The 19688-nt window shown below is 37.1% G+C and overlaps 1 protein-coding gene across 3 annotated transcripts in view; it reads right to left on the bottom strand.

Moving 5' to 3' along the window:
* fto (FTO alpha-ketoglutarate dependent dioxygenase) overlaps positions 1–19688 on the bottom strand; it is a 282289-nt gene that overhangs the window by 183818 nt on the left and 78783 nt on the right. For all 3 annotated transcript variants that reach the window (XM_052028261.1, XM_052028263.1, XM_052028262.1), the window contains one exon: positions 14599–14718. In XM_052028261.1, the coding sequence (XP_051884221.1) occupies positions 14599–14718 (120 nt within the window). The remainder of the gene's footprint in view (positions 1–14598; positions 14719–19688) is intronic.

Here is a 19688-nt window from a genome sequence, read left to right as displayed (position 1 = left end):
TACTCAGCAAGTCGGCAGCATCTATGATGAAAGAAACAGAGGAATCAATGTCTATGGCAGTGTGGAGCTTAATGTAATTAAAATCATTAAAGAAAATATACTGGGAAAATTAAGTAAACTGAAAATGGTAAAATTCCCTGCACCTAGTAGCCTATAATCCAGAACTTTAAAAGTGATGGCAACAGAGATAGCAGATGTATTAATGATGACATTCCATATTCCTTATATTCTGGATCAGTCTCATTATTTTGAAAGGTAGCAGTCAGTAGTTGTTTAAGAAAGTAGGTAGAGGAAAAAAAGTGATTTATAAGTCTGGCAGTATGATCCATTATCAGGAAAATCCTACAACCGATTATTAAGAAAATAGTAATAAGCATTTGGAAAATCATATTAAGCAGCCTCAACTTGTTTTTATAAGGGGGAAATGTTTGATAAATTTTACAAAGTAACTAGCAGGGTACGTGAGAGGGAACCATGTCGATGGAATATATTTGGATTTTCAAACAAAAAGGAGGCTTCATAGGTTAGGGTAACATGGACAGAGGACTAGTTGAAGGGCAGGAAAAAGAGTAGGTATAAAGAAATTGTTTTTAAGTTAGCAGAGAGTTATTAGTGGAGTACCACAGGGATCAATAGATCCTCAGCTATACACAATTTCCACAAAAGGTCAAGAATGTAATATATCAAAGTTTGTCCTTTGATACTTAGCTAAGTGGGAATATTAACTGTGAGGGCAAAGGAAAAACTTCTGGTGAGAGATTTGGACAAATGTAGTATGACTTGGGAAACTATTATGCAGTTTGGTAGGAGAACAGAATATTTTTTAAACAGTGAGAAACTAATAAATGCTAGTGTACAGAGAGATCTTGATGTGCTGGCTCACAGATCCAGAAAGGAAAATGGAGGTGAAGCAAGCAATTAGGAATGCAAATAATATGTTGATCTTTTGCAGGGGCATAGAGAGTGCAAATAAACAGGGAAGTCTTGCTAAAGGGGTGCAAGTATTGGTGAGACCTTATTTGGAGTATCATGCTCAGCTGAGGTCTCCTTCCCAGAGGGAGGATTGCCTAGAAATTCAATTCAGCTGAAAAGATTTTTTTTGGAGTGACAAGTAAGAAACACTGTTTTCAGATCATTTTGCACAACTCTGGAAATTCAACTGACTACTTTCATGCACGATTCACTGAAGTACCCCTAATGTGATTTCTGTATCAAAAGTGCACAGGATGATGTCACTTCCCAAGCATCACTTGTCTTGGAATACTGCAGGCCAATTTCAATGACTGCATCTCAACAATGCAGACACAGATTAGGGTGCTTGCCAGGGGTATCAATATCTTTCTTTGCATCCTTTACATCCAAACAGAGTTACATCATCCTTTACACTGCCCATCCCTGATTGCCCAAATCCTATGCACCAACCACCTCTATTTGCAACATCCCTAATTCTGCGGTTGCTTGATCACCATGTTCCGATACAGCGATCTGCTCCTCTCCCTACACAGTTCTCAATATACCACCTCCCTGGTTTCCCTCCTTATTCAAAACTGTCAGTTTTGATTCTCTCTCCCAATCCCACCCACATTGAGTAAAGTACTGCCTCATTACATTTCAAACTGCCAGAAGCACGTGCCCATCTCTATTCCCATCATCCAAACTACAGGGTTTGATGTCCCCATCCCAGTCATAAAACATGCTCAATCAGGCATTACGGAGCCAGACATTCTGAATCCAGCATCTAAACTGACTCCTGAGAGACTGATTTTTAGAGTTGAAAATGTCCAATGCAATTATATATTTTACTCCCTGTGATTGTATATGTCAACTGTTACTATTGTAATCCCTATCTCTTCGCACCATGTGTATAATCACTATTGCTAAGTGTATTAATTTGAAATTTAATAAAAAGATTGAAAAAGAAAATGTCCAATGCTGGTTAGTTGTCTCCAATGGTCTTGGGCCTCTGTGTTGAGAGACCATGTTATGAGGAGAAAACATGTGTAACATGTCAACAGGTTATCAAGAAGACATATGGAATGTTGGCCTTCATTGCTAGAGGGATTGAATTTAAGAGCAGGGAGGTTATGCTGCAACTGTACAGGGTACTGGTGAGGCCGCACCTGGAGTACTGCGTGCAGTTCTGGTCTCCTTACTTGAGGAAAGATATACTGGCTTTGGAGACGGTGCAGAAGAGGTTCACCAGGTTGGTTCTGGAGGTGAGGGCGTTAGCCTATGAGGAGAGATTGAGTCACCTGGGACTATACTCACTGGAATTCAGAAGAATGAGAGGGGATCTTATAGAACCATAAGAAATTATGAAAGGGATAGATAAGAGAGAGGCAGGAAGGTTGTTTCCACTAGTAGGTGAGACAAGAACTAGATTTGGGGGAGTAAATCCCCTCAATATTTGGGGGAATAGATTTAGGATGGAGACGAGGACAAACTGCTTTTCCCAGAGAGTAGTGAATCTGTGGAATTCTCTGCCTGAGGAAGTGGTAGAGGCTACTTCATTAAACATACTTAAGACACAATTAGACTTTTGCATAGTAGGGGAATTAAGGGTTTTGGGGAAAAGGCAGGTAGATGGAGCTGAGTCCACAGCCAAATCAGCCATGATCTCATTGAATGGCAGAGCAGGCTCGATAGGCCAGATGGCCTACTCCTGCTCCTATTTCTTATGTTCTTATTTAAGATTGGGTTATACTTCCTGGAGTTTAGAAGAATAAGAGATCTCAGTGAGAAATACAACATTCTAAGAGGATGGCAGCGCAGAGACCATTTCCTCTGGCTGGAGAATCTAAAATTGGGGGCCATAATCTCTTGATAATCGGTTTACCATGTAGGACTGAGATAAAGTTTTGTTAAGCAGCAGGCTTTAAAACTTCGGAATTTTCCACCAGCACATGCTGACTCAGTACATTCAAGGATGAAGTCAATAGATCTTTGGAAATTAAAGGTATCAAAAGGGGATTAGAAAGTGTACATGAAGCTAAATTAGCCAGCATATTATTAAAATTATTAATGGAAGAGGAGGCCCAATGGACTATTATGGCCCCCTTCTGCTCCTATTTCTAATGTTATGAAAGCATGGTAGCCACTTCTTCCAATTCTGCTAAAGATAGAATAGTTCTGCCATACTGGTAATGACAAGGTTAGGTTCTTTCATCACCAGCCATTAGCTCAGTCTGGCAGTTCTATCCCAGAGGTTTCAGCCTGCTTAGTTGGTAGCAGTGTTACCCTAACACTCTTGGCCATGTTCATTGACATGAACCACCCAGGCCAAATTCTGTTCTGTTGCTGATCTTCCTACTTCTTCTAAATGGTGGAGTAAAAAAAAAATCATCAGCTGGGAAAAGATGGTAATACTACAATCAGCTGAAGTCCTTGTTCCTTTTTGATTAGGTCAAGTAAACCTTCATCTGTATTAGGGTTATTATTGAAAATCCCAAGGCTACTCCCTCCTAACTGTACACCAGTCGGCTGTCAACCTTGGTGGGATGTCATCATCAACAGAGGGTGATGGAGGAATCTGGTAACCAATCCGTGTCATCAGTGAGGCAGTTTTCTCAATTTCAGCACAGATCCCCTGCTACTAGTGAGAATGACATTGAAAGCACAATTGGACTGGGCATGACTTTGTTTTTGTTGAATTTAATGCCAAAGTTGATGCTGGCTGATTTGTGTCAAATCATTCTGTATCATAGCAATTTGATGTAACTTGTGATTAGCTAGGCTATTTCAGACAGCAGTTCAGATTCAATCACATTGCTGTGGGTCCAGAGACATGTAAGGTCAGGCCAGGTAAGAGTGGCAGATTTCCTTCTCTAAAAGATATTAGTGAACCAGATGGTTATTGTGGCAAGCTAGTCACTACTACTGACACCATTTTAATATTCCAAAGATAATTTAATTGCCTTAATTGAAATTCCCCAGCAATCATGGTGGATTTAAACTCATCTCTCCAGATGATTAATCAGGCCTCTGGAGTACAAGTCCAGTAATATAACAACAGTGCTATACTACCCCCAAATTCTTCATTATTGCAAAGCAGATCTTTGTCAGACAACAGAAGCCAGGTGCTTCCATGCATGGAGATAAATAAAATTCAGAGAGAAGATAACCCATTCTCACCAGAGTATGGCAGGGCAGCAAGTTTGCCCTTTTCCCACGACAAGCATTACAGCTAAAATCAGAAGTTCTTTTTAAGTAGAACTTAATAGAATTTTATAACATTGAAAGAGGCTATTTGGTTCATCACATCAACACCACATTCTTCCATTTCATTCCTTGACCCAATTTCTATATTGTTTAAAATGTACTTTTGTTTTTAAAATCTGTTTTGGCTTCTGCATCTGCCAGTTTTTGTCCCCCACAGTTTTACAAATGCAATAAAAAAAAGTCTTCCTAATCTCCCCCTTGTTCTTTTGATCATAAATTCATGATTTTGCGATTCACCAATAACAGTGAAAAAGTTATTCCACTATGTACTTCATCAAAAGCCTTTCATTTTGAACTCCTCTCCGATATCCTTTCTTAATTTCCACTGATCTCAGTTTGTAAAGTTTCTTCTCGTAATTAAAATGTCTCTATATCAACATTTTTCAACCTCTTATATGCCATGATACCATTCTATAAGAGGACAGAACAAACATCAGAATTGAGGTATGATTCAATGTTGGCAGGAATGCAGTAGACAGCTGTAAAGTGATTAGAGAAAGCCTTGCTGGGGGGGGGGGGGGGGTGGCTTTATAGATTTTACCCAAATAACCTTTCATTATTTAATTCATTATTTTTTATATTTTGTACATCTACATATATATTCTAGGATCCACTGGGCATCAATGAATATGAAGTATTCTCCCATCCATGAAGATTTGTGTTTTTGAATCACTATGAGTCTTTAATTTCATCTTGTAATTTGTATGCCCTTTTCATTTATGCCTTTCCAAAATGCATCACATTTTGCACATTAAATTTCATATAACATCTAAACAGGTAATCTACTACCCTGTTTACATTCAACTAAAAATCAGTTAATCATGATTCATTTTGATATGTAGTGTGCAATTTTCTTCTCCAATTCACCCATATATAGGGGATCTCCATTTTGGTACAGCAATGATGGAAATGTTTTTATGTTTTTCAATCCCTCACCATTTAAAAAATACCTCTGCTTTTCTATTTTTTTTCTACCAAAATGGATGACTCCACATTTTTCCCACAATAAAATCCATCTGCCACACTATTGCCAATTCACTTAGCATTTCCATATCCCACCCCATCCCCCCCACCCCCCAAAGTCTTTCTATATACTCCTCATAACTCACAATTCCACCCAGCTTTGTATCATCAGCAAACTTGGATAGGCTATACTTGGTTTCCTTATCCAAATCATTGATGCACGGTGCGAACAGATGAGGCCCCAGCACTGATCTCTCTGGCACCTCACTAATCACAGCCTTTCAACCCTAAAATTACTGTTTATTCTTACTTTGCTTTCTGTTCCCTCTCTATGGCATCACTCTTATTGCTATTTTAATGTTGTTCATCTCACACATCCATGGTCTTTCTCAGCTTCTTATTCCATATGCCACCAATACATAAATACCTAGACTTTTAAAAATAATTTTTTTTATTACACCTTCATTTTATGGGATCTGGGCACACTGCCAAGGACAGCATATTTTTCCTATCTCTAATTGCCCTTGGTGGTGAGCCTCCTTTTTGAGATGCATATAAAGCTAGTGGTTCCAGCATCACTCCTGAGGGACACCACATCAGTCCAAACAATAAAACACTTTTTTTTTGAAAAGTTTCAATCAAACCCACTTCCTAACCATATTCCACGTCCATTTAAACATTACGTGCCTTAATGATATCAGCAAATCTTCCATGAAGCAACCTATCTCTTTCATCTCCCTGCGGAGCCCAGTGCCTCAGGGATAAAAGCAGTTCTGTGGTTGCATTCTCTCCTCTCAGTCGGAAGGTCATGGATATATGCCTTGCTCAACAGACTTGTGTACATAATCACAACTGACACTCCCATAGCAGAGCTGAGGGATTGCTGCACCTTTGGTGGTATCATCTCGAGAGGAGACAATAATCTGAGGTACTGTCTGTCCTTTCTATTAATAGTGGAAGATCTCACAACTCTATTCTACATAAAAAGCAGAGGAGTTCTCACTGATATTTTAGCAAACATTTATTCCTCTACCAAAATCAGTAAGGCCAAGCATACTGGGTTTATACTCTCAAGTTTAAAAGAATGAGAGGCAATTTCAATGAAACATACAAAATTCTTATGGAACTTGATAAAGTAGGATGCAGAGATAATGTTCCCTGCACTGTGGTGCCTCAGACTAGGATCCCTATTTCAAAATAGGGATCAATCATTCAGGACTGAGATGAGAAGAAATTATTTCACACAGGGCGTTGTGAATCTTTGGCATTTTCTACCAAGAGGACTGTGGAGGCTCAGTCACTGAGTATATTCATTGAATGGCCTACTATTGCTTCTATTTTGTACATCCTTATGTCTATTAAAACTGATTACCTAATTATCTCATTGCTGTTTATGGGCGAGTTTCCTACATTACAACTACATTACAAATTCTTCCTTTACACTTCTTTCAAAAATTAAATTTAACCACTCCTATCAGTTCTTGATTTCTTCCTTTTCTAAGTCCCTATTTGATCTCCCTAGATCTTCAGCATAAAGGGTGCTACATTAATGATATAATCTGCTTTAAATATGAAAAAAATTAATATATATACACACACACACACACACATATATCATGCTTTACATAATATATTTAATTCATAAATTCTAAGATGATGGAGCATTTCAAATGGATATACTTTCCTTTTAATACAATTGTTAAGCTAAATGTTTGCAAATTGCTGTCTGGGACCTGGTCCCACATTGGCCCCCATGAAGTTTATAGTCTGATTTTACAGCACTTAAATTGGTGTGGAAGTAGTCCATGAAATTTAAATGGGCCAGTAAATCCAGAATCATCTCTTCCACTTCAAAACATGATGCCCAACCAAAACAACCACACATAATTCTGAATGGAGAAATCAGATTTTTGGAAGCCGCTTTCAACCTGCTGTCAGTTCTGATTAGTTGAGGGCATAATCAGAATAGGTGACTCACAGGTGTTACAAAGCCCTGCAATTAAGAGAGAATGTCAGCGGTGTCAATGTTTATTCAAAATTGCAAGGAGCTTCAGTAATCTTGTCTTTTAACTGAGAATGTTAATTCCATCTTTTAGATACTCAGCTTTCTGAAATCTTTCTCATGGAAAATGCTGAAATATCATGAGAAACAGGAATAGGAAAATCATTGTATGTATTACAGGCATATGTAATACATAGGAAGGCATAAATTTGGTGTTTTGGATCAGTCGAGTATCAGGCTATTCTTTTAATGACCGGTTGGTACCGGATAGCAGTTTTAAGCACAGGAGTAGATTCATAACATTAGTTTTATCATCCAGACCACCTGTTTTACAGGTGAATATCAAATGAAAATCTGCACCATTATATTAATGAATTAATTTATTTTATGTGGTAACTAAATTCACATTTATCATGATCAGTGTTGTCTTTTTGCAACAGCTATTTCCTTTTTTTCTTAAAGGAAATTGTCTGCCCTTAGAAAGGTTAATGTGGAAACAAAATCTGAAAGAAGATGCATTAAGCAGAAAGTGTTTGTGGAGCCATAGGTCACATAGAAAAGCCAAGGTACTCCACCTGAAGCAATTTTTCATTGACCAGCTTTCCATCTAAAGGTCTTCGCTTCACAACCATTCTTGCAGCCTGATAAGGATCAAGCTCCGAGGTAGTCATCTACAACAACGTGTTCAATGCTTGACATTTCCTGTTTCGAGCTTTTGCTTTCCTTATCCACATCTCCAGCAGTTTATTTTTAATCTCGACTCACCATCGGGGAGACACAGGGCACTCTGCATCCCTACTGCCATGAGAGAAAAACTGGCTTGAAAATTGTTTGTGATTCCGATCTCATTGTTACCCTTTGTTGTAGTCTAAATTGAGTGATTACACCATTAGAGGGATGTGCTTCTGACTAGCCCATGCACAACTTTTTAATTTAATAAAGATAATGATAACTTTATTGTTTCTATTTAGATGGTTTGCAATTTATCTCTTTAGCTTAAGCTAATTATTCCACATTTTGTAAATCCTTTGAAAAATCAAACAGCAAATTCCCTTTCAACATCCCAGGGAAGAGCTTTCAGAGAAAAGCATTAGTGCTAAAACTTAAATGGCAACAAGAAAACCCTTATCTGTTCTTCTACTAAGTACAAGAGTACTGCTTTGTGTCGGCAAAAGATTTCTGGCACAGTGGGAAAACCTGGTCAATCTCATATTCTTCCCTGGGACCTGTCCAAAGCGCCAACAGCAGCTAAGCTGGAAATTAATACACTCTCGACCATCAAAAGCTGTCAAATACATAAGGGCTGAGAGCCATTTTAATCAGTTTTAGCTTTTTTCCTAACAAGCTCAGCAGTAGTGAGCACATTTTAAATGACATTAGTCTCAATAACGATTGGTCAATCTCATTTAGTATACAGCTTTCTCTATAAGTAATGATACATAATCAAGATATTTGTGAATGCTGCATATTCTCTCTGACCTCAGGAAATAGCTATTAACTAGAGAATTAAACAATAGAAGTCAGCCGTATGCAATGGTTTACTCTGATGCCTTTACAGATATTGTCATCTATGTATTCTCAGTAGGACGGTATTCAACACCTCGTCTGGAGGTCCAAAGCTACAGACCAAAACAGCTTAAGGGAACAAGAATTCACTTAAATATTTTTCTGTTACAATCAGGGAGGCATTTTCACAATTTGCACAATCCGGACTGATTGCAGTAACATTCTGCAGATGCGCTACTAGTAATATTGTGAATTACGCTAGCTTGCTACTTCCTACTAGCGCCTCATTCAGTGACTTTCACCACTAACTTTGTAAAGGAAATATTGCCAGCTGTGAAACTACTATTTATCAAAATACTACATGACTAAAATTAAACTAAACATTACCAATACTAATTATGCAGTGGTTACACACTATAAAATGGAGCAAAAAATTCAAAAACTTGCTATTCTTTTTTGACTCCTATAAGCAAATAAATGTTAACAGAGCTCCTAATCAAACAGCCACATGGGCTCAACACTAAATATTTAAAGATGTGACAATTAATTTTAATTTGCTGAAATGGTTTCTGCTCAATATATAAGCAAAATACTTAACTTGGATTTCTTTGCAATTTACTTTTGCATACAGCAAGTCTGTTTTTAAACTCTGCAGATTGTGTACATTTTCCAGCTGATATGAATTTTAGTTGCCTTTTGGTTTGCATGATTACAGATCCTAGGAGACGGATTGCTATCCTATGCATCTAGGAACAGCCACAGCAAGTCTCAATCATCTCACAAGAGATTCTGGCTTTTTATGTTACCTCTTTTACTCAGAAAGCAAAGCTTGTATAGGTTCTTTTGAAAGGTAACTATCTTTGAATGGTGTTGACGGCTATCTTAATCTCACACCTGATAATGCTTCAATCTCAGATGCCTTTTATGAGGCACAAACATTTACTTAACCTTCATCTTTCAATAAATGCATCATTCATCTAATAGCTCATCATTTCATAGGATAAAATTTTGCAAAAATGCTTGATGCTTTATCTGGATGTCATTTTAATGGAAGGTTCAACATTTACATCACAACAGTGAAAACTGTGGGGGGAAAACTGTCCATAGGGAGATAAAATGCCAGGAATAAATAGTGCCATTAGAATATGGTAAATAAAATATCTATTCTTGACTTGTGCTTTCAAGAACCATGGCACCTTGAAATTAGAAATTTAATAATAATTTCCTCCCAAACAAATAGCTGAAATCTGTCTGCAGATCACATGATTTTTTCCATGCAACCACTATGTTGGATTTTTCAAGCTAATTTCGTTTGAAGACATTCATTATTTTGATAGCAATGAAGCCTATCACAAAAAAAGGTCATGAATGGATTGACAATCATATATTTCAAATTACATAATATTTTAAAATAGTTTTTAAAATGCAAGTATAACATAAACATTTTTAAAGAAAACCTTGCTTTGTAAACCCTTTTCATGAATCTGACAGAATGGCCCTGCCTGATCTAATTTGTTAATGTTTGGAGCATGGGCTCACAGTTAAGCCCAGGAAAGAGGCAGTTCTCAATATTTGGTCTTTAGTTTTAGCAGTGGAATCTCTACCTCGTCCCATCCAATTTAAATCTCCATCCTAAGCCATATTAAAAATGAATTTAAGGTTATGGAATTAAAAAGCTAATCAAACAAGTAGTCAGAGTGTATAATGACTTCATTTTGCTTCACAATCTGTGCAAAAATCAAGAAATACTATTTTTTTTGTAGGAATTTAATTAGCTTTAGGGAGTGAAGTATTGTCCAAATACTTTCCTTAAAATTATTACATAATCTACTGAGCCATAGTTGAGTTTGACCAATAACATTTAAAAAAAACTGTCTCATTATCTCAGAGGTACTACAGTAACATGTCTGCCACATTTTCAGGATCAGATAGGCTCTATTTTTATAGTTCATATACAGAATACTGTTGAAATTATCCCTGATATTTGGCACTGCAGTTCATCAAATACTGTTGCTTAAGATGTTATGTGACAGAAAGCATGTTTGCATTCAGCAAAATGTCAAGAAAACTCAGGATTCAAAAGATAATCGAGACACATCATGTAGGGCTTGTGAAGCTGAGGAGCATGGTCATCCCTTCCCCAGGATTCCACAGGAAACTACTAATCACTTCTGAAGGATTTACTGCATTTAAAAAAAATAATTCCAATGGAAGAAAGCAATTTCTTATATATAAATAATAAAACCTACTTTTATCCAATCTTTGTTATATCATAATCCCTTTTGAGAATTTGAAAATACTTTCTATTCATTACAGCATCACTCAACATGTTTTATTTATGTCAAAATACCATCGATCTTGTATCATGATATAAACCATAACCTGTGGTATGTATATTTTTACAGATAAAAATTTTCCCAACTTGGCACATTTAATTTAAATTTAACATGAATGTACATACCGATACCTTTCAAATCCAGCCAAGTGAAACCTTAGTGGCAGCACCATTTCCCTTTACTCACTTGACTCCCAATATTTTTATAACCACCTCATACTAATTTCTTATTTTACTTCCTTAATTTCCATCTTATTTCTTTCATCTATCCATAAACCTGTTCAGCTACAGCTGTTTAATATTCTACATGCTGGCTGGCAAGACCAACTGCCATTATTGTACAGTTGAATATGATAATAAGAAGGATTTACTCTGCAAAACTGACTTTACTGAAGCAATCTAGAGTACCTTACATAGACTGTAGGGAGACTGTGATATGTGAAAAGCAGTGGTAAGTTTGATTGATGATGGTTTTAAAATTTCAGCAAATGTAGGTCAATAACAGAGATGGTGAACTTTTAAACCTTTCCTGTAGCACAAATAGAAGAAAAGCATGTAAAGCAGCATGTGGCTATCACATAGCAACTCACTGGATTAGCATAATGGCTTCTTCTAATGAATGTCTGCTTAAAAGTACCAAACACTTGTGAAAGAGCCAAATCCAATATAGAGCTCTGCATGGTCACTGTACTTTTGCACAAATGGGGCACCCAGTCCCATTATCATCTGACTGGTTGTTTGAAGGAGTGTCCACAGTCCTCACAGCACTACATGGCAAACTAACATGCTAATATCTGACAGCTAACATGATAAAATTGGTGTCCAACACAGGTATTATATCAGTCATTATACATTGCACTTAGACACACGAATGTTCTCTTAACTAGTTAATTTCATCAGTTGTACATATTTTTTTAAAAACAAGTTTAGAGGAATCTGATTAACTCAAAAATCCAATTCATTCTCTCGTCCTCTCGCTTTGATTTTTTTTTGTTTAAATGTTGATTCTTGGGATCCCATAAGGTTTGGCATGGAGGAAACTCTCACCCTCATTGCAAGGAGACTGAATTAATAAACTGCAGGGAGACTCATTAACCCTTTCTATGTTTCAAATAAACTCCCTCAATGCCACCAGTGGCAGGGACTCCTTCAACAAGGGTCTTCTAATTATAATGTCACTGGAGACCAATTGCCAAAGACTTTTACTTTTAGAAAGGCAACTAAGGTGAAAAAAAATGATGACTCTTGATAGGTTTAACTTTTCATAAAGTAAATGAGATAGCATGCATTTCAAATTTGAATGATGCAGTAAAAAATGTTAGCAACGATAATAAGCACCATAATGTGGCAACTCATCTAACGTGGTGTACACTGTACATCCCAGAGAGATTCTGCTAAAGTGACTGCTCTGCCATTTTTTCACTAAGCACCCCTGTTAATAAGGCATGACACAGCATTCATTTGCTTCTCTCCTATGTTAACACATCTTACAATTTTACAGGCAACTGATATGATTTTCAGAGAAAGGGAGACTGATCATTCATTGTAATAGAAATCTAACTACCATTATAATTAGCTTCCAATCTCCAAAAATAAACCTGCTATTAAACTTGGAAAACTACTGCAGAATTACATAAAGACTTAGAAAAATGAAAGTACTTATTTTACATGAATAACATTGTTACTTACTAAATTAGTAGTTAAAATGCTATTAAAGATACCATTGAAATGATCTAAAATTTAGTTCTTCAGGGCAAGCTACAATGTGTGCAAGCTCCACGTTTCCTTCAGGCAAAGCAAACCCCAAACTTCAAAATCACAAAGCAAATATACACAAACAAAAATTAAAATATCTACATCCCAGTCTTGTCTCCAGTGGACTCCTGTTGGTAATCATTAGAGCCCAAGTGTGAACTTTTCAAAATTAAAGTCAAGAAAACATTAACCTGGTTTGACACAGTGAGTTTTTTGTTTGTTGTACATGAATGTTGCCCTTTATTACTCTCCTGTTCTGATCCCAATAACTACTCACCTTTTACAGCAGAGATTACAAACAGGCTACCTGCTGCCAGATTTCCTATAACACTAGTTATAAGCTGGCTGAAAGAATGTATGTCAAATCAGCCCATGGATGTGAATTCACTCTGATTGATTGCCTCCCTTCTTGCAAAAAAGTTCTCAGTGCTTCTTTATAGCTATGCAACTTAGATCATACAGTGTAGGGACTGAATCCTCCATTCCATCAGTTATACTATGATGTCGCAACTTACAATGCCAACAATAAAATCAATTTCTTTATAGTATAATGTGTGAATCAGAAATATCTGAATGATTTAATTGTCACCATTTAGATCAATTCAATCCTCAATTTACTTGATATTGCTGAAATTGTAGAAAATAGGAGGATTCACACTGAGGCACAAATATACAGAACACCCTTGTACTCAGTAATGTATAGAGACACACATCAAATTTTGCTCAACTTTTTTGCTCAATGTGGTCTTAACTGCCTTCTGAATTAGCTCAAAAAGCCACTCAGTTCAAGATGGCAGCTCACCTTCTCGAGTGCAATCCCATTGGCAATAAATGATGGTCTTGCCGGTGACACCCACATCCCAAAACAAGAATGAATAAAACAAAACTCTTCAATTATCTTTTAAATATTGTCCTATTTAGTTTGAAATCAAAATCCATATGATAAATTAGAATGTTTGAAACTTCAATAATTACATATGCTCTCACAATCTGACCTAAATACAGTCCTTTAATAGTATCCCTTGCGTACATTACTAATTTGGTTCAGTTTAAATTACAAATATGAAGCATGTGCACATGTTGGAAATTTTAACTGAACCAAATTTACCATCGATATTTCTATCTCATTTTTTTCTGAAACCTACTCCTGTCAATCAAGGCAACTCTTTCATTATTTTACAAGTTCCCAGGAAATGGATGACTGTGTGCATATGTGAGCAAGACCATTTCAAGTGATAGATCACAATCTCATGTTGTTAAGTGGCACAGTTTGTTTTTCTGATCTCTAAGTGATGTTGCTCCAGTGCACTATTGGTACAATAGTGTCCTCTGCTGTTTTAATTCTGTACTTACACCAACAATTGCCAAGGCCCCTCATTCAGCAAAACCTTACCAAAGCCTATCTGGATACTGAGATGAAAAGCTGTCAATTGCCACCAATGTACAAATTGTTGAATGGGGTCATTGTTACATTAAGTCCTGACCAAATATGTTACACAGTTAAAGTAGTAACAACTAAATTAGAATCAAAAAATTGAGATATTTTTATGTATTTATGTTTGTTGGAAGGTCTGTTGACATCAAACTTTTTTCCATTTGAAGTCACGTGGCTGTCTTACAAATAACAAAAAGAGCTTAAAGAGGACTCTTTTTCCACTTTGATTCTTATCTTAATTTTCAATGTGTCCATACTGTTTCAATAACAGGGATAATCCATAGCTGAAAATACATCAGTCTGAACTGCACATTGTACTTTTCTTTTAAATAAGGCTCATGAAGAAGCAACGCTGGATCAAATAAGATACAAAGAATTACCCACCATTTGCTCCATTTCTTTCCAGGAATTCTCCAGCACAGCCATCGGTCCAAACCACCAGTCACTCTGTTTTGCAGAACGTTTTCCTTGAAACCAGAATTGCCGCAACCACTCAAACTCCACCTGCAGCAAGAAAACATCATTCCACTTCAAATAAGTAATGTCTAACCACAACAAATCTATTGTGTAAAGATCACATCAGCACTGACTTGGTAAATAAATTATTCTCAATCACCTGCATCTCTATGTTCTAAATAACCTTATTAATTATGAGCAGCAAAGGCTGGAAATCAGAAATAAAACGTAGTCAAGTCCACCAGGATCCATAAGGCTCTATGCCCAAAAGAGAAACCAGTCGGTTTCACTTTTGCAAATACTGAGAGACTTGTGTATTTCCAGCACATTCTGCTTTTAATTTAAGATCTTAAAACTGCTATCACAATCTACAAAGATTTAATTGTATGAGTAGGTTACCTACTAAATTTGCTTGTATTAAAATCTTGGCAGTACAAGCAAGTAACACTTCCATATTTTGTTGAGAAGGATTATGAAGGAGTATAGTTTAAAAATATTTCAGTGGAGTTGAGGTGCAAGTCAACCATGATTAAATGGAATGGTAGAACAGGCCTGAACAGCTGAATAGAAGACTCAGGTTTCTATCCTCCTCACTAGTTGTAAAGGTTGCAGTTTTATTAATATTTGCCATTGTGTCCCAAGTAACTTCAGAGTTGTGCTAAATGCCAACAAAAATAAATGATCCAGTCACTTTGTGCTATCTTTTCTGCATTGTTTAATTGTGCACTAATAATGTGAAATCAGAAAATTACACCTTCATTAAACCAAACACTACAGATGCTGGAAATCTGAAATAAAACAGAAAATGCTGGAAATATTCAGGAGACCAGCCAACATCTGTAGATAGTGAAACAGTTGGTGTTCCAATTAATCAGAATTGATGAAAGGTCATCAAACTGGAACATTAATTCTGTTTCTGCCTCCACAAATGTTATCTGACCTGCTGCAGATTTCTGGAACCTTTGGTTTCTGTACTACTAGTAATGACATATTAGTATACACAATCAAGTACACAACATTTTGGGAAAAATAAACCGCCGGGACAACTCTGAATGCATTCCAGAAAATATTGATAACTCTGCCTGTGCTTTGCAAAATTAAAAAAGAGAGGATGGAAGTTTGCAAATCCAGATTCTCCTTTTCAGTACTTATACTTGGAAAATTGCTGTCACTGTCAATATGAACTACACTGCCCCAGTTTCCCTTTAATCAGCACAATGAAAAAGACATAACCTCCTCGTCATACTACGACTGACATACCAACGCTCTGAGTTTTGTTATCACAATAGAAGAAAGTAATCAGGAATTAAACAATGACCACACATGGTCTAATATTAGTCTAGTTTCTACTGACAGTTGCACTTGTAAATCTGCAGTCATTTATGAGATGGCTCTGAGGTCAGGTATCTTTATCACTTATGGCAGCATGGAGATATCCTCAAACTCCAGTGACTGAAAAATAAGTGCTAACAGAGCATCTGAAAAAAAAGAATGGAAATGAAGAGCCATGTGACAACAAAGCAATCAGACCTCCAAATAATTCTAAATAATGGAATGTTACTGCACACTCAGAAATCTTCCTTTAAAACTATCAAGTATTAAATAGGTTAGTCTTGAATAAATAGAAGGGAATTAATGGATGCAACATTCCATCTGCTGCATAAGCACTTAGCATTCCATTACCGACATTGGCTTCCATTGGGCCAGATCGTGATGGTTGCAAAGGCATGAACCATTTCACATATAATGTGAGGAAATAATTTCAAAGGAAATGAATTTTGGAAGCAGAGTGCAATGAGGATATGCCCTTAGCTATTTTTATAGGTTATCTTACTGCAACCCTACTGGGTTATGGGTGAAATCACATAGAGCACTAAGTACAGTTATGATTTAGTTTAAGGAAGAATATACTTGCATTAAAAGTAGGGTAGCAAAGATTCTCCAGGTTGAATCTTGGGTCAATGGAGTTCTCTTATGAAGAAAGATGGAGTAAAATGGGTCTTTACTCTGGATGAATAACACACATTTTCATTGAAGCAGTCTTCAGGGGGAGGGGGGGGGTTAAAATTTGAGATTTACTGCAAGTCAATGCCAGTGAAATCACACTCCATTCCTCTGCTGAACTTGCCACTGAGCAAAGCTGTAACATGACAGAGGGACCCGGATGCATTTTGAATCTGTTTTATGCCAGGAAGAGCTAGTTTTGGAATGGTGTCTTCATTCTTCTGAATGGGGTCACTGACCTTGTGATAGCACTGCTCTTGCTATTCCACAGCACTGGCCACTGGGGTTTGATCATGATCTTGGGTGCTGCCTGTGTGGAGGTTGCATTTTTGCCCTGTGACTGATGGATTTCACCCAAAGCTCAGGTTTCCTCCTACAATCCAAAGATATCCTGGTAGGTTAATTGGACACTGGATATTGCCACTACTGTAGGTAAATGGAACAAAGAATCAAAGTAGAGTGTGTGAGAAGAGGTTACAGACAAATAAGATGGAGAGTGGGGCCAATAGGATTGCTCTGCTGGGAATTGGCATGTACCTGATGAGTCAAAGTGTCTAGTTCTGTATAGCAAAATAAGTAAGAAAAATAAAATGCAGGTTAGTTCTTTTCTTATTTTGCTTTAGTTATTTTACATTACTTTTGAGTGTTATTTGTAATCACTTATTTTAAAAGCAGGTAAATCTATTTGAATAGCTTTTAAAAATGTCCCTGACTAACGGAGAGATTTAACAGTAGTTAAAAAGCCTTTGCCAGCTGGTGACCTGTCAAAGGCTATGAGGGAATTCAGGAGACAACATGTCAGGATATGATGCTGAAGAGCTACTCACCACTTGGAGCCTGCTCACTTCACCAGAAGCCTGTCAAATATGGAGGGTTAGCCTGTTCAGCCCACCATATGCAGGAAAAGTAGGCGCAGATGGTCAGTATGTTCCAGCGCATTATAAACGATAGGTAATATCCCACACTACTATTGCACATGTAGGCAAACGATTCAATTGAATTTAAAATCCAATGTTTTGGCAAAATTGAACAAATAAAAAAAATCACTGTATCCATTGCATTGTTAAAATTACTGCTTCCAACCTTCCCGACAAACAGCCCAGTGATAGATATCAAACAATCTTACCTCAGAGGTTCATTAGCCCAAGCCAAATTGTACTGTTCCTCCACTCACTAGGATTATAGATGTGTTTGATATTTTTAGTGCAAAATTTAGCAATGCAGAAGAACAACTTTGTTCAAAGAGACATCATGACAAGATTAGTGACATATGCAAAGTATAACTATGCAATTAAGCCATATGAATCGAAATGCACTTCAATGTTTTGCCTTCATTTTTCTTTTATAAAACTACTCCCACTAAATTCAAACAGAAATTCTGTCTGAAAATAGTTCCCATTATAGTTATTGATGCACGCTCATACTATACCATGAGTCATTGCATACACAGAGTCACATAGCAAAGAAATGGTTCCTTCGGCCCACCACACTCAGGCCAACCTTTTTGCCCATCTACACTTACCCCATTGGCCTGCATTAGGACCGTATCCTTCTACACCTTGCCTATGTAAGCATGTGTCTAAACAGCTTTTAAACATAGTAATTATATCTGATTCCATCACCTTCTCTGCCAGCATGTTCCACACAGCAACCACTTCTGTGTAAAAAAAAAACTTTCCCCTCAGATCCCCTTTAAAACTTCTTCCTCTCACCTTCAACCTATGCCCTCTTGATTTTGATACCCCAGCATGGGAATAAGATTTTGACTATCTACCCTATCTATGCCTCTCATATTCTTATACACTTCAATTAGGTCACGCTTCAGCCTCAGTTACTCAAAGGAAAACAAGTCCAGCCTATCCAATCTCTCCCCATAACTAGTCCTCCAACCCACCATCCTGGTGAATCTCCTCTGCATTCTCTCCAGCACAATCGTATCATTCCTATAGAGTAACCAGAAATGCACATATTACTCCAAGTGTGGCCTAACCAGTGTTTTGTAGAGTTGCAATATAACATCCAAACTCTTATATTCTATGCCCCTACCTATGAAGACAGCACGCTATATGCCTTCTTCATTGCTTTATTGATTTCCGTTACCACTTTTCAAGGAACAATGGACTTGAACCTCTAGGTCTCCCTGTTCATCAATATTCCTAGGTTCCCTACCATTTACTGTACACGTCCTACCCCAGTTTGACTTCCCAAAATGCATCAGCTTGCACTTGTCGGAATTAAATTGCATATGACAATGCTCTGCTCAACTTTCCATCTGATCCATATCCTCCTGTGGCCTTAAACAACACCACCATTTTTTGTGTCATCCATAAACTTACTAATCTTTACCGCTATATTCACATCCAAGTCGTTAATCTATATCACAAACAGCAAAACTCCCAGTACCAATCCCTGTGGTATACCATTAAGTCACAGACTTCCAATCAGAAAAGAATTATTTCACCACTATCCTCTGCCTCCTATCACCAAGCCAATTTTGGCTCCAATTAGCCAGCTTGCCTTGGATCTCATTTGCTTTGAATTTTCTGGACCAGCCTACCAAGTGGGACCTCAACAAAATTACTTACTTAAATTGTCTGATATATTTTTATTGTGTACACTATGATAAGTGATTCAATATTTAATTATGTTTGTATGAATTTTATTTCCAAATGCTTGTCCCCAAATCTGGTAAAGAATGTATCCAAATATAATAATGTATTCAAAAAGGATCCAGTAAAAATACCTATAGGAATACAGTAGTTAGAAGAACAGTACAAACTGGCATGCAGCAATGAATTTCTGGGGTAAGATTTCAATCTGTTTATACTTGAGCACTGCATTAGGCGAAGAACAGTTTGGAACTAGGAGGAGTTTAACAACACAGCTGCAAAAAATATGCAATTGGCAGCAAAGCTCACAGTCAATTGGTTGAAGATTACAGCAGAACTAGTTTCTTTATTTCAAGAATAATGCCAGAGGAATGGGGCTGTACATCTAGACACACCCAAAGTTTG

Source organism: Pristis pectinata, chromosome 13 (assembly GCF_009764475.1).
Source record: "Pristis pectinata isolate sPriPec2 chromosome 13, sPriPec2.1.pri, whole genome shotgun sequence".
In the NCBI taxonomy this organism is placed as follows: Eukaryota; Metazoa; Chordata; class Chondrichthyes; order Rhinopristiformes; family Pristidae; genus Pristis; species Pristis pectinata.
The sequence above is the reverse complement of the archived record's forward strand: the minus strand, read 5'-3'. Positions and strand labels throughout refer to the sequence as shown.